The sequence below is a fragment of the Tamandua tetradactyla genome, chromosome 17 (assembly GCF_023851605.1).
Source record: "Tamandua tetradactyla isolate mTamTet1 chromosome 17, mTamTet1.pri, whole genome shotgun sequence".
In the NCBI taxonomy this organism is placed as follows: domain Eukaryota; kingdom Metazoa; phylum Chordata; class Mammalia; order Pilosa; family Myrmecophagidae; genus Tamandua; species Tamandua tetradactyla.
Window position 1 is genome coordinate 8,284,156 of NC_135343.1, and position 13,672 is coordinate 8,297,827.

Sequence of the window (13,672 nt, forward strand, 5' to 3'; positions counted from 1 at the left end):
GTGAGACACTTTTATGAATTTTATATTTGCAAGTGTTTTCTGTTGATTCTGTTTCTCTAGAGAACCCGAACTAATATAGGTGTCGACACTAAAGAATAGGGGGATGTAATTCATTAATAATCTTGGAGAGGCTGATCCAAGATTTTAGGATGTATCTGACCTAGGAATCCTCTGAAAATTATAAGTTCTAGAAAAGCAAAATTAGCGCATGAAACATTTATACAGCCTCAGTTAGAGCCCTAGGTGTTCTCAAGAGTCAACAGGAGTGGAGTGATGCTGGTTGGGTTCGGCAAACCATGGCAATCAGCACTATCTAATCAAAGCTTGCCTAAGAGTTACCTCCAGGATAGCCTGTTCACTCCACTCAACCTCTCCTGGCCACTGGTGCCTTATTTTGCTACACCTCTTTTCCTCCCCTTGGTCTGGAAGGCGTTGTTGATCCCATGGTACCTGGATCAGACTCATCCCCAGGAACCATGCCCCGCACTGCCAGGAAGACCTTCACCCCTGAATGTCCCATCAGGGTAGGGAAGGCAATGTCTTTCCTTGCAGAGTTGGGCCTGGAGAGAGACTGACCACATCTGGGCAACAAAGAGGCTTCCTGGAAGCAACTCCCAGCCCTCGCCATGGGCAATCATAGCTTCCCCCTTTACAGATATAAGTTTCATAAGGGCGAGCCTCAACGTCAAGGGCCTGTCCCATTTTCCTGGGAGTTTCCAATGGTTTTGAGGGTACCCAGGGCTTCCCAGATGGGAAAGTTCAAGAGCTCCATATATATATATATATATATATATATATATATATGTAATATAATATATATTTTTCCCCCTTCAGACCCTCAAGGGACTCCACCAACACCTCCCAATTATCAGCCCACCACAGTCTGAAACTGAGTCCAGGCACTACAGCAAGCTACACAGAGCTACAAGGCCTCATTCCCATTCTGGACCCTAGGAGTCTGGGTCATTCAAATTAGCTGTCCAGACCGGATGATCCAGATTATTCATTACAGAAAATCCAGGTTCCAGACACAATAAACCACTCTGCCTTTGGTCCCACATAGTAGGTGAAGGTCTAGAGTACACATACTATCATCTTCCACCCTGTACTCTGATTTACCCCAGACCCAGCCAGATCAGCTTCGTTTTTAACTCCCGTTTGGTCACTTTAACTGTTATTATACATAGCTATGCTAACCTTCAGAGCTGCAGCACTCCATCTCTGGGTCAATGCATTCTTCTTGAACCAAATTAAAAGAGAATTTACTAATCTTATTTCAATACAAACTTGGAACTAAATTTCTCCCAGCAGTGAGTATGAGATAGACACCATAAATACTTTGTGCCATACTGTTTTAGTTTGCTAGCACTGATAAAATACACCAGAAATGGACTGGCTTTTAACAATGGAGATTTATTAGCTTACAGATTTATAGTTCTAAGGCTGTGAAAATATCCAAATGTGACAGCATCAGGAAAATACCTTCTCCCCAAACACTAGTTACAGGTGATCCTCAACTGGTCCTTCTCTCCCGGGTTTCACTGCTTCTAACTTCCGGCTTCAGTGGCCCCCTCCTTTCTTTGTCTTCTATCTCTCTTACCTTCTCTGAGTTCTTTTTAGTGCCTTCTCTCTGTCTCTTATTCTCTTATAAAGGACTCCAGTAAGAAGATTAAGACCCACCTTGGGGCATGCCCCAACTGAAATAACCTAATCAAAAGATCCCACCCACACTAGGTCTACAACCACCGGAATGGATTAAAGGAACATGACTTTTTCTGGTGTACATACAGCTTCAAACCATCACACATAGTGAAAAAGGAGAGGCGTGATTATGAGAAAAAGGATAAAACAATTGTGCATCACCTATGGCCTCTCTTGTCTGTGCTCAAAAACACACATGGAGGTATGTCTCTGAGAGTGTCTGCTTATGCTCTTGTAAGAAGTTAACGGGGAAAGTAGTCAAACCCCAGTATAATACACTAATAATAGTGTCCTTTTGGGGAAGCTAAAATGCCATTTCCTCAAGAAGTGGACAAAACTTAAATCCCATGTTCAAAAATTTCAGATTTTATCATTATTACTTAGTTAGTATTATTCACATTTAAACACCATTTAATTTTTATTTAACTAATTTGGTACTTAATTACTTGATTGATTGATTATTATTATTTAAATTTAATTATTATTAACGAAAAGAAAATATCCAGACCTGCTGATTTGACCAAAATCAGGCCTGGCAATATGAATCATACTTCAGTTTTGCTCCTAGATAAGTGCCTGCTAAGCACTTCTTGAATTTTTCATCCATTTCCTGATTCTGAGTTTCACTGAACAAATTTTTCCAATCACCAACTTCACCTACAACACACAAAAAACAGTAGAACCAGACGTATGTTAGAATATTTCTTCTTGATTTTACCACTTTTTGGTACTATGTTGCACATTGCAATGTGGAAATGGACATATGAGGAAAAATTGGACAGCTTAAAAACGGAAGGAACTCCTCTTGTAAAAATGAAAGTGTCCATGGGGCTTCCCCGTCTGTGGAGTGGCACTGACGTTCTTTCTTTACATCCCTAGGGGGCGCGCTTGGCCCCAATTATTTTCCACACTCACTGCCCTCCCAACACCTGGGACCTAATATTCCGCCTTTTGATTCCCCAGCCTCCTACTCCCAAAGTCTTCCAAATACAAATGCCCCTTGAAAAGTTAACATTTTACAGTAGGTTTTACTTAAAACTTTAGATGCCCGCAATTTTGCAAGTTTATTATTTTGTTGAGATTAGGATATATTTCTCTTTCTTTTAAAAAAATAAAGGAAGTTACTTCTATCTATGGAATCCTTTGATGATTTGAATTTAAGTTGGAAGTTCCTTGTTGCATAGCCATTAAAATTTATTTAGAAAGGTTTTAATGACATGAGGAAATGCTTATGAAATGTTCAGGGAATAAAATAAAACAAAATTATTTACAAATGTCTTCAATTATATAAAAATATCACAGAATAAAGCTAGAAGGAAATATGCCAGAAAGTTATACATGACTCAGGATGGGAGAAATATGGATAATTACTAACACTTTTTCATATTTGTCTGTGCTTTCTGGATTTTCTACCAGGAACACTGTAACTAGGATTTTTCTATGCTGAATAGTACTTGATTAACAGTGTGTAGAAAGGTTCTATTTTCCCTCTTTTTAAAGATAATAAAACAAGGCATAAAAATCGGGGTGAAAGTCAGGAATCAAACCAAGTTAGATTTACATTCACTGTTTTACTCCCAGTGGACTTTTTTTTTTTCTCTCTATTATCGTTTTATTTCTTTTTTCTGTTGTCTTTTTATTTCTTTTTCTAAATCGATGCAAATGTACTAAGAAATGATGAATATGCAACTATGTGATGATATTAAGAATTACTGATATTAAGAATTACTCCCAGTGGACTTTTAAAACGGATCTTTATTTGAAAACGTGCAGTAGAGTCAAGTCAATTTAGGTTCAAATCCTGATTCCATAATTTACTAGGTGTGTGACATCTGACAAATTGAAGTCCCTGACCTTTGGTTTCCAAATTTGTCAAATAAGGTTTTAATGCCCTCTTTATTGTCAAATTAAGCCCAGCAAAGGTTCTGATACATGACAGATGCCTGATAAATGACAGCTGTTGTTGTGGTAAATGGGCTGCCTCTAAACCTCTCTATACCTTCATAATATACGACAACAAATAAGACTGGCAACCTCTAAGCTATAATATCAGAAACTCCCATAAGCTATTCGAATGCTTTAATGAAATTTAGTAAAATCATGTGTGTCAGAGACAGCCAGTTGTCTATACCATATTCATTTTCTCCTTTATTAACAAAACTCTGATTTTAATTGGGCAGTAACATGTCTGGCTAAAAAAATATAAAAATCACATTTCCCAGCCACCACTGCAGTGAGAGGTGGCCAATGAGGTGTACGAAGTCATGAAGCAAGGTTTCCAGGAAAGCTTTATTCCCACAGTTCTGTCCCTTACCCATTCCCTTTTTCCTACCTGGAGCCTGAATGCAATTGTGGAGCTACAGCTGCTATACTGTCAGTATGTGGACAACAAGCAGACAGGCAGAAGGAACCTAGGACCCTAAAAGAGACTGGAGCTTCCAGTTCCAGCTATGAATTGTCTATGTCCACACTTTTCGTTGGCAGAGAGAAAAAGAAAACTCTGCCTTGTTTAAACCAAAGTTATTTGCATTTCTGTTACATTCTGACAAATTCTTTCCCTAACTGATAGAATATTCCAGAAACCGATGTCACTTTACCTTTGCGGAACAAGAATGGGCCAACGACACCATGCGTTTCCTGAGACTTTGCTCGCATTGCTTGGAAGGTGCTCTGGGCAGAGACGGTTTGGATCTGCTCCTCAGTTACGGAGAATCCAAAGAACTCAGCAATTTGTTTTACTCCATCAACCAGATTCTGAAAGCAAAATTTTAAAGGATAATCTTCTTTCTATGGGAATTGTGCCCTGATCAAATAAAGACAGGTGTCTGAGACAGAAGATGTTGGTGAATTGATTAAGCCTAATTCCTATCTTGTTCTTTTGTTTTTCTTTTTTCAGGCTTACTCTATAAGATATTCTTTGTAGTCACAATTTGTGTCTCTGTTTGAACCACCAGTTAGTATTATTCAGGATATAAATAATGTGAGTAAACACTAGTTAGTAGGTTAGAACTGCGTCTAGGATGATATTCAACTTCTTAAAAAGCTCCAGTGCTGAGGAAACTAATGTGTTCATTAGAATTCTCTTGTTCTGAATCCCACTTATAGCTAATATTTAATATTTAACAGATCAAGAAAATCTATTTTTTTAGAGTGATAAAAACTAGCAGGTATCGTGAAATTTATCTTATCTAACTACCCTTGTAAACGATGAACCCTCCAACAGTGTCTCTCACCAATGGAGTCAAAAGTCTTCTAGTACAGTTTAACTGTATTCTACAGAACACTAGTACATCATAAAATGGTCATAGAGGTTTTATGGGAAAAAGGGGACAATTTGTGTTCAAATAAGTTTGGAATCCTTTGGGTTAAACAAAGCTAAGTTTTTTTGTTTTCTGCAAGACTTCTCAGAGGTTTTAATGTGCCAACATGCAACGTGACTCTTCAACAAGAAGGCTATTACACAGTTTCCAGTGTGAGTAAGCATCCTCTGCCCACCTCGCAAGGAAGAACCATTAACACTGGTGGACTCTGGTATTCTAAAGAATGCAAGTTTCAGAAACACACTGTAAGCTAGAGGGAGAAAGGACTAAATCAGTGTGTTCTTTTATGCTATATAAATGCATCCTATAACAGCAGGGCTGGATTAAATTATACTTTCTTTATAACTTGATAAGAATATCACGGCAGACTGGTGTTCAGCTCTGCCCAGACTACCCTATTTTATATCAGAACCTGTCTAGTACCCCCATCCTCTACCCTTGAATTTTCTCTAACAAGCTCTGCTATTTGCTTGTTTTTTTCTTATACACTATTAACATTTTAAATGTATTATGTATACTATCATTTTGCCTACCTGACTTCTCCAACTAAAATGTTAGCTTCTCCAGGGCAGGGAACTTTGTTCGGCCTGCTTATTGCTATTTCACAAAGCCTAGAACAATGCTGAACAATCACTGAACAAATGCTTGTTGAATGAATAAGCATTTTTTAAAAATAACATTAAATGGAAAAATCAACTCACAACTATGTTCAGTTAAATCTCAGGTGAGACCTACCTATTGTTTTTTCCGTTATTAATATGAACTGTTGATCACGAGAAGAAAATAAAGCAGCCATTGTTTCTGAGTTGCTAAGCATTATTTAATTTCTGTCAAAGAAACAATCTGAGCACTTATATATCATTAATTTTTTCCTAGTGCTTTTCTACATATCTGGAATTTTTTAATTGAACATAATATTTGTTCATAAATCAGATATTATAACTGCTTTATGTTGTAGTTATAATAAATCTTTATATTTTATAATTATAATCTCACCTTTTTCAGGTCTTCGTATATTATGAGCTTAACATTTTCATCATCGAGATGTTTGTTCCAATTAGTTGCAAAATCAAAATAGCTTCCCCAAGAAACTACAAACACAGGGGAGGGAAAACAGCTTAAGGAATTTTAAGTAACTGAAGTTTAAAATGATACATGGTTAATTCATACTCTAAAATATAAACTATACATATGTGTATATGCTCAAACAAGATATGATTTTAAGTTATTACAAATCCCTGCTCCCAAAGGGTTGCTATAAGCCAGTTCCATTGTCAGATTTCTATCCATTTTCTTATCTTTTTGAACATTTTCCATCAATAATAACACAATTAAGCTACTTTTAAAAACTGGTTTGATGAAAGCTACAAGACATTTATGAATACAGAGATGAATAAAATAATTCAGAAATAGTGAAAGACACATGAAAACTGACAGAGATAATGCCAGAAAGACTAATGATGAGACGGACCTAAACAGCACTGTTCAACAAATGTTAAAATAAACTCAGATTGAAATGCTAGTGATCAATGAAAGGAGGGGGTACGGGGTATGGTATGTATGAATTTTTTTCTGTTGTCTTTTTATTTCTTTTTCTGATTTGATGCAAATGTTCTAAGAAATGATCATGATGATGAATATGCAACTATGTGATGATATTGTGAATTACTGTCTATATGTGTAGAATGGAATGATCATATGATATGTTAAGAATGTTTGTGTTTCTTGTCATATTTAAAAAAATTTTTAATTAATAAAAAATTAAAAATAAATAAACAGCACTGTTCAATAGAAACGTAACACAAACCACATATGTAAACTTCAAGCAATAAATAAAGAGAGAACACATCAAAGGGGTTATCTGGCATTTTCAACCCCTTCCCACAATAACTATTACTCCCTCCCCACCTCCATCCTATGTTACCTTATTCAGTTTTGATCTCAGTTATTATTACCCTCCCCCATTGTTTTGGTACATATTTGACAGTTGCCATAGCTAATTTCCAGCAAATGGATATACCTCTGGATTCTTAGTTTAGAATACCTATGCTAAAGTAATATTTGTAACTCTACTGTCATATACATAGTCTCCACTTGTAAATAGGTTACTAGCTTTCAAATTAAATTTGAATTACTAACTCAAAAAAAAACCACATATGTAAATTTAAGTTTTTAAATAATTAAAGTATCCACATTAAAAAAGAAACAGGTAAAATTAATTTTAATATTACATTTTATTTAACCCAATATACTAAAAATATTATTTCAATATTTAATCAACATAAAAATATTAATAAAGTATTATACATTCTTTTGTTCATTCTAAGTCTTCAAAAGCTTGTATTTTATATTTAAGAGTCTCTCAACTGGATGCTAATTTTTTTCAGAAATATTTAATATATATGTAAATGTCATAAAACTCAGAGTTGGAAAATCAGTGGGAATATCCAACATATTCCAAACTTACTTAAAATTCTCCTAATAACTGAATTGAATATTTGTTTTTTTAACTTAAATTGAAGTAAATTAAAATGAAACAAAATTTAAAGTTCAGTTCCTCAATCGCAGTAGTCACATTTTAAGTGCTCAATTGCCACATGTGGCTACTGACTACAATATGAGACACTGCAGATTTACAGGCTGATGTGCCGTGCTGCTAACTGCTTACATCGAGCAACTTCCTTAACTTCTCTGTATCTTAGTGTCTGCTTCTGTAAGCTGGAGTTGTCATAAGGATTTAATGAATTAACATAGGTGAAATGCTTAAAACCCTGCCTGGTTCATACCAACTGCTCAATAAATGTTAGCCATCATCATCACCTTCATCATCATATCACCATCATCATCATCACCACTGCCATCATCATCATCATCACCTTCATCATTATCATCATCATCATCATCATCACCACCACCACCACCATCATCATCATCCTCATCTTTATCATCATCATCATCATCACCTTCATCATCATCATCACCACCACCATCATCATCACCATCATCATCAGGAAGCACTTGCTGTGAACCAGGTCATTTCTAAGTGTTTTATCTAATGTGCCAAGTATTGTAAGTTGCCCATTCAATCCCCAAAGCACCTCCTTTATTCTTAACCAAACCCTGATTCTTTGAAGCTAAGCAAAGGATTATAATTGGCTTAAGTCAATCATGAGAATTATTTTTCCCACTTTTCTGCCTTCCTTAGATCTGGGATTGGACATGGGATATGATTCTGGTCAGTAGGCACAGAGTCCAAGAGTCTGCTGGTGCTACCCCTGCTCCTCCTTCCTGACCTGAAGGTGAGGCTGGGAGGTCCAATAGCCACCTTGAGGGCAAGACACAAAAAAGCCTGAGGAGAGATATCACCTTCACCACCTTCAGTTTTCTTGTTCAGTAAGGATAACAAATCACTGAACATTTGGCCACTGTAAAGTATCTCTACAAGTAAGGAGACCAAAGTTCAAAGAAGTCAAATATCTTGCTCAAAATCACACAAGCATTTAAAGTGGTTTAAACTTGGGTTAAATTCTAGCTCTGCTATTTAGTGTCTATGTGACCTCACTAAGCACCTATTTCCTTCTCTGTAAAATGGGGATAATATAATTGTCCTTATAGGGTTCTTGTGAGAATTAAAATGAGATAATATATGTTAGGGATAACACCTAGTGCCCGGCATGTAATACCTTCTCAATAATGGCAGATATTTTATTTTAGCTAATATTAATTATTAATATGTAATAATAAGTGATGAAGCTCAATCAGGCCTTTCATTCCAAGTCCTCTTCATTTTCCGACATATTCAGTTGCCTTCATGCATTGAATTTAAGAAGTTTTCAAGACAGAAACTCCATCCAAGTTATAACCACCACATCTTATCACTGTCAACCAAATAACTGGGCTAAAAGAGTGAAGAGAATAACAGATTCCCTACAACAGTATCACTGATATCAGATTTTGCATCACTGTTCTCTTGTGTTATTAATAGGGTAATGTTTCAGACTTGCCTTAGCTGCTTTCAACTAGTAGTCTTAGCAAGGTTGGAAACAAAAGCTTTCTTAATGGTGCTTTACAAGCATCTTCTGTGTGAATTTTATCTCCTACACAGCAATCCCAGTATTTCTTCTTTGCTAAGGAGCCAGTCCTGCACTCAGTGTCCATGCAGGTGGTAGGATGTGGCACTGTGATTGCTGATATTCTATAATTAAATTTGATATGACATATATAAAATCATACATATATGATTTAAAGAACCTAAAAGTGGTCCTTTAAAGTAACCTGGCAACAGTTTCTCCTCTAGGGTCATCTGCTATTAATTCCTCCTTCTCCTACACTTATAGCCTCAACAAAGCCAACATTCGTCTCTGGCCACTACATGGAGTCACTATCACAAACAGTGGAACATTTGCCAAGTGATTTAACTGTCAGATTAGTTTCCTCCTGTCTACAATGGGGCTAATATTTCCTTACTTGTATTTGTTATCAGCTTTAAACGAAATCATGTTATCCAACACCCAGTTTAGTGCCAGGAATATCAGTAGGCACTTACAAAACAGTTTGTTAAATTTCATTTAATTGAAACTTTGGTTTTTAGATCTACTTTAATCTTATTTCTTTCTTTACCCTAAAACACATTTGAATTTTTGTATTTATGTGGTCATCTGTTGAGGTAAGTTTTTTTGTTTGTTTTTAACCAACAGCCATACCTTGTCCCTTCATGAACTGTCTGAAGAATTCATCCCAAGAGCCATAGCTTGGAATATCAGGGACATCATTGTGGAAATGGAAAAAAGATACTGCTGTATCTTTAGGGTTTCGAAATATCACCAATATCTAGAGAGAGAAAATTAATTTATTTAGATCTATGTTTTGAGCTTTGAAAATGCAAAAGGGTGAGAAGATTGTGTCCTCTTATATAATAAGAACCTCATTACAATACAGAGAAAGAATGACAGTAAGAATTAGAGGGACACAAAGGGGCAGGTGGGGAAATCTAAAACAAGGAAGGAAGAAAGATGAAGGAAAAGAAAGTTGAATTTGTAGCAGGCGACTTTTACTAATCTGTTAAGATGATAAAGTCTGAAGATGGTAAAAAGAAAAAAGAGCAACTCACTAAAATAGTTACAAGAGCATGATCTGAAAGGCTAAAGCCCAAATAAAGTAAAAATTACAAGATAATATTTAGAACAATGAAAATAATATTTAGAGTTTGGTGAGAGAAGATCAAAGAATAGCAAAGCACATTTTTGGGAGGTGAGGTGTGATGTTTATGGGTGATGAAGCAGACCTATGGATTCTCATGTCTGTACCCTTTGAGGAGAAAAGGGTAAAATAAACATTAGAAAGAAAAAACTGAAAACCAACCTCAGAGAACCAAAACAATGTAGGTGACCACCTGGCTGCCCCAAGTGAGCTTAGACTTTTTTATCTTATAATTTACATTTCGAGCTGAGAACACTGAAAAATGCATTATTTTTTTTCCCCCACACATAAAGTTTATTTTAGATTCCACCTGGGCTGGTATTATTTCCAAAGTTCAACTACTACAGCCAAATGTTTGTAATAGATCACAAAGTGCATATTGAATGACAATTTTTGAAAACCTGTGGTCCAATTAAAACTTTAAAAGATGTTTTAAGACAAAATAAATTTATCCACATTCTTAGATTTATTTAGATCAGTGGTTGATAATTCCAAATGTCCTCAGGAAACAAATATAGTACATTCTGACACAGACATAATTATTTGCATTTTAAAGATTTTTTTTTACTTCCTCAAAAGCATACTATTCCATTATTTTTGAAACCTAGGTTTTTCTTTTCTGTTTTCTACTTTTGACAGACATGGTTACAGATAGTTCCCTCTATAAGAGAAAGAGCAAGGCAAGAACAAAAAGTGGTTCAGCTGGCACCTAATCAGGGAGATGAGGGGGGGTGGCAAAGGGATTACAGCAAGTGGGAGACTTGCCACATGATTCTTTCAAGGAGCTCACCTATTTGGCTCAAAAAAACTGTTTTTCTAGCAGGGATTAGGGAGTAATGCTGTTAAATTTTCTGATTTTTCAAAAGGAATCCTGATCTTCTTATGAATCCTCTGAGTAGACACCTAGCAGTGGGATTGCTGCATCATATGGCAGTTCTATACTTAGCTTCCTGAGAAACCACCAAACTGCCTTCCACAGTGGTTGTACCATTTTACATTCCCACCAACAGTGGATAAGTGTGTCTCTTTCTCCACATCCTTTCCAGCACATGCTGTTTTCTGTTTGTTTGTTTTTTTTTATAATGGCCATTCTGGTGGGTGTGAGATGATATCTCTTTGTAGTAGTTTAGATTTGCCTTTTCCTAAAAGCCAGGGAAGTTGAGCATCTTTTCATGTGCCTTTTAGTCATTTATATTTCCTTGAAGAATGCATTACTGAGTGTTGATAGTGACTTGAGAAATCTGAGAGAACTCACAAGAGGTCCAAAGTCTAGAAAAAGGAAGAAGTCATTTCAGTTTCAGAAAGGAAAATGATATGGATTTTGCAAAGCACAGATTTGTGATCCTGACCTCCACTTGGAAGAAGTTGCTGAATTGACTAAATGGATAATTAGAGGCCACTTGAAAGAGGAAGCATTAACCACCAGGGAACACCATGGGTCCCCCAAGAACAAGTCACAGCAGGTTCTTCTTGAGATGGTTTTAAATTTGTATATTAATTAATGTTTATGTGGGGGATGGGTATGGATTCTCTACGGAAAAAAAGGAAACGTCTGCATATAGATTATGGTAGTGAGGGCATATGAATTTACTTAGGTTGGATTTTCTGATGTATGAATAAAACTGTTTAAAAATGAACAGAGAGTATAGAATGGAATGATTTCTAAATGTTTTGTTAGTTAATTTTTTTTAATTAATAAAAAAAAAATGAACAGAGAGAAAAAAGTGCTAGAGAAAATGTGGAGAAAGGGACGTACCTATTTGCTGTTGGTAGGTGTGCTGGTTTGAAAGGATGTATGGCCCCTAGAAAAGCCATGTTTTAATCTAAATCCCATTTCATAAAGGCAGAATAATCCCTATTCAATACTGTATGTTTGAAACTGTAATCAGATCATCTCCCTGGAGATATAATTTAATCAAGAGTGGTTATTAAACTGGATTAGGTGATGACATGTGTCCACCCATTTGGGTGGATCTTGATAAGTTTCTGGAGTCCGATAAAAGAGGAAACATTTTGGAGAATGGGAGATTCGGAGAGAGCAGAGAATGCTGCAGCACCACGAAGCAGAGTCCAGAAGCCAGCCACCTTTGGAGATGAAGAAGGAAACTGCCTCCTGGGGAGCTTCATGAAACAGGAAGCCAGGAGAAGAAGCTAGCAGATGACACTGTGCTTGCCATGTGCCCTTCCAGCCAAGAGAGAAACTGTGACTGAGAAACCCTGAACTTCATCAGCTTTCTTAAATCAAGGTATCTTTCCCTGGATGCCTGTGATTGGACATTTCTATAGACTTGTTTAATTGGGACATTTCTCAGCCTTGGAACTGTACACTAGCAACTTATTAAATTCCCCATTTTAAAAGCCATTCCATTTCTGGTATATTACATTCTGGCAGCTAGCAAACTAGAACAACAGGGAAACAGAGAGGTGCAGCCCCTTGGAGGGCAGTGTGGTGGTTCCATAGGAGGCTAGGGGTGGGGTTGCCATACTATCCTGAAACTTCATTGCTCTGTATATAATTGGAAGGGCTGAGTGTGGGGACACGAATGGACATTTGTACACTGGTGTCTCTGAGAGCAGAGCTCATGATCCACAATGAGTGGAGGAATGAAAGGTTGAACTATGGTGTATACATACAATGGACTACTGGGCAGTTGCAAGATGGAATGAAGTTGTGAGGCATGAAACTAGGTGAATGAACCTTAAGGATGGAATGTTCAATGAAATATCAGAAACAAAAAGACAAATATTATCATGCCTCACTAATATGGACTAAATATACTATAAAAACTCAATGAATTGAAGTTGAGAGTGTGGCTTATCAGGTTGGGGCCTATTGTAAAGGGTCCTAGATGGTAAGCTCTTACAGCAGTCACAAATATTCAGGAGTTGTAACTGTTATTTCTAAATTATGAGATACTGAGCTCTTTGTATATAGCCTGGTCATTCCAAGAAACTTTGGACATTTATGTGACACCTGATACTCAGAGTTAGAGCTCTGAAGCTATAAAAATCAGCACTATTCCATACAGGAACTGTTTAAAAAGTTGAAAAAGGGATCAGACTTTGACTAGAGATATGAATGGAGCTGATCTGGATAGCACTAAGGTAAATCAGAAGACAAGGTAAAGGATACTGTCCATATTTTAAAACTTCAACTTCTGTGTGCGACCAAAGGGAGAGATGTTTATTTAGTGCAAGATTTATATTTTGGTTAGTGCATTAATTTAATTTGCACGGTCGGTTTAGTTGAACACCATGAATACATGGAATCTTGAATAGGGCAAGAGATCTTTTTAGTTTGTCCAGGTTAGTGTGATGTCCCAATATATCCCAGAGTAATTTGGCCAGTGAATAAAGAAGTATTTGCAAAATCCCCTCAGGGGGACAGGGGAGAAAGGAGGACATATTTAACTTCTCCATTTGGGGAATTCCTGGTATTTTAACAAGCAGTG

General features: G+C 36.5%; 1 protein-coding gene across 6 annotated transcripts in view; it reads right to left on the reverse strand.

Moving 5' to 3' along the window:
* Positions 1 to 840: 840 nt before the first annotated feature.
* The window catches only part of SULT6B1 (sulfotransferase family 6B member 1), a 28,040-nt gene continuing 15,208 nt past the window's right edge, over positions 841 to 13,672 (reverse strand). For 4 of the 6 annotated variants that reach the window (XM_077134004.1, XM_077134002.1, XM_077133999.1 and 1 more), the window contains 4 exons: positions 9,725 to 9,851; positions 6,018 to 6,112; positions 4,299 to 4,455; positions 841 to 2,358 (listed from right to left, as the gene is read on the reverse strand). In XM_077134004.1, the coding sequence (XP_076990119.1) occupies positions 2,228 to 2,358; positions 4,299 to 4,455; positions 6,018 to 6,112; positions 9,725 to 9,851 (510 nt within the window). In that variant the 3' untranslated portion in view covers positions 841 to 2,227. The remainder of the gene's footprint in view (positions 2,359 to 4,298; positions 4,456 to 6,017; positions 6,113 to 9,724; positions 9,852 to 13,672) is intronic. The other 2 variants (XM_077134003.1, XM_077134001.1) reach the window with 1 other exon arrangement.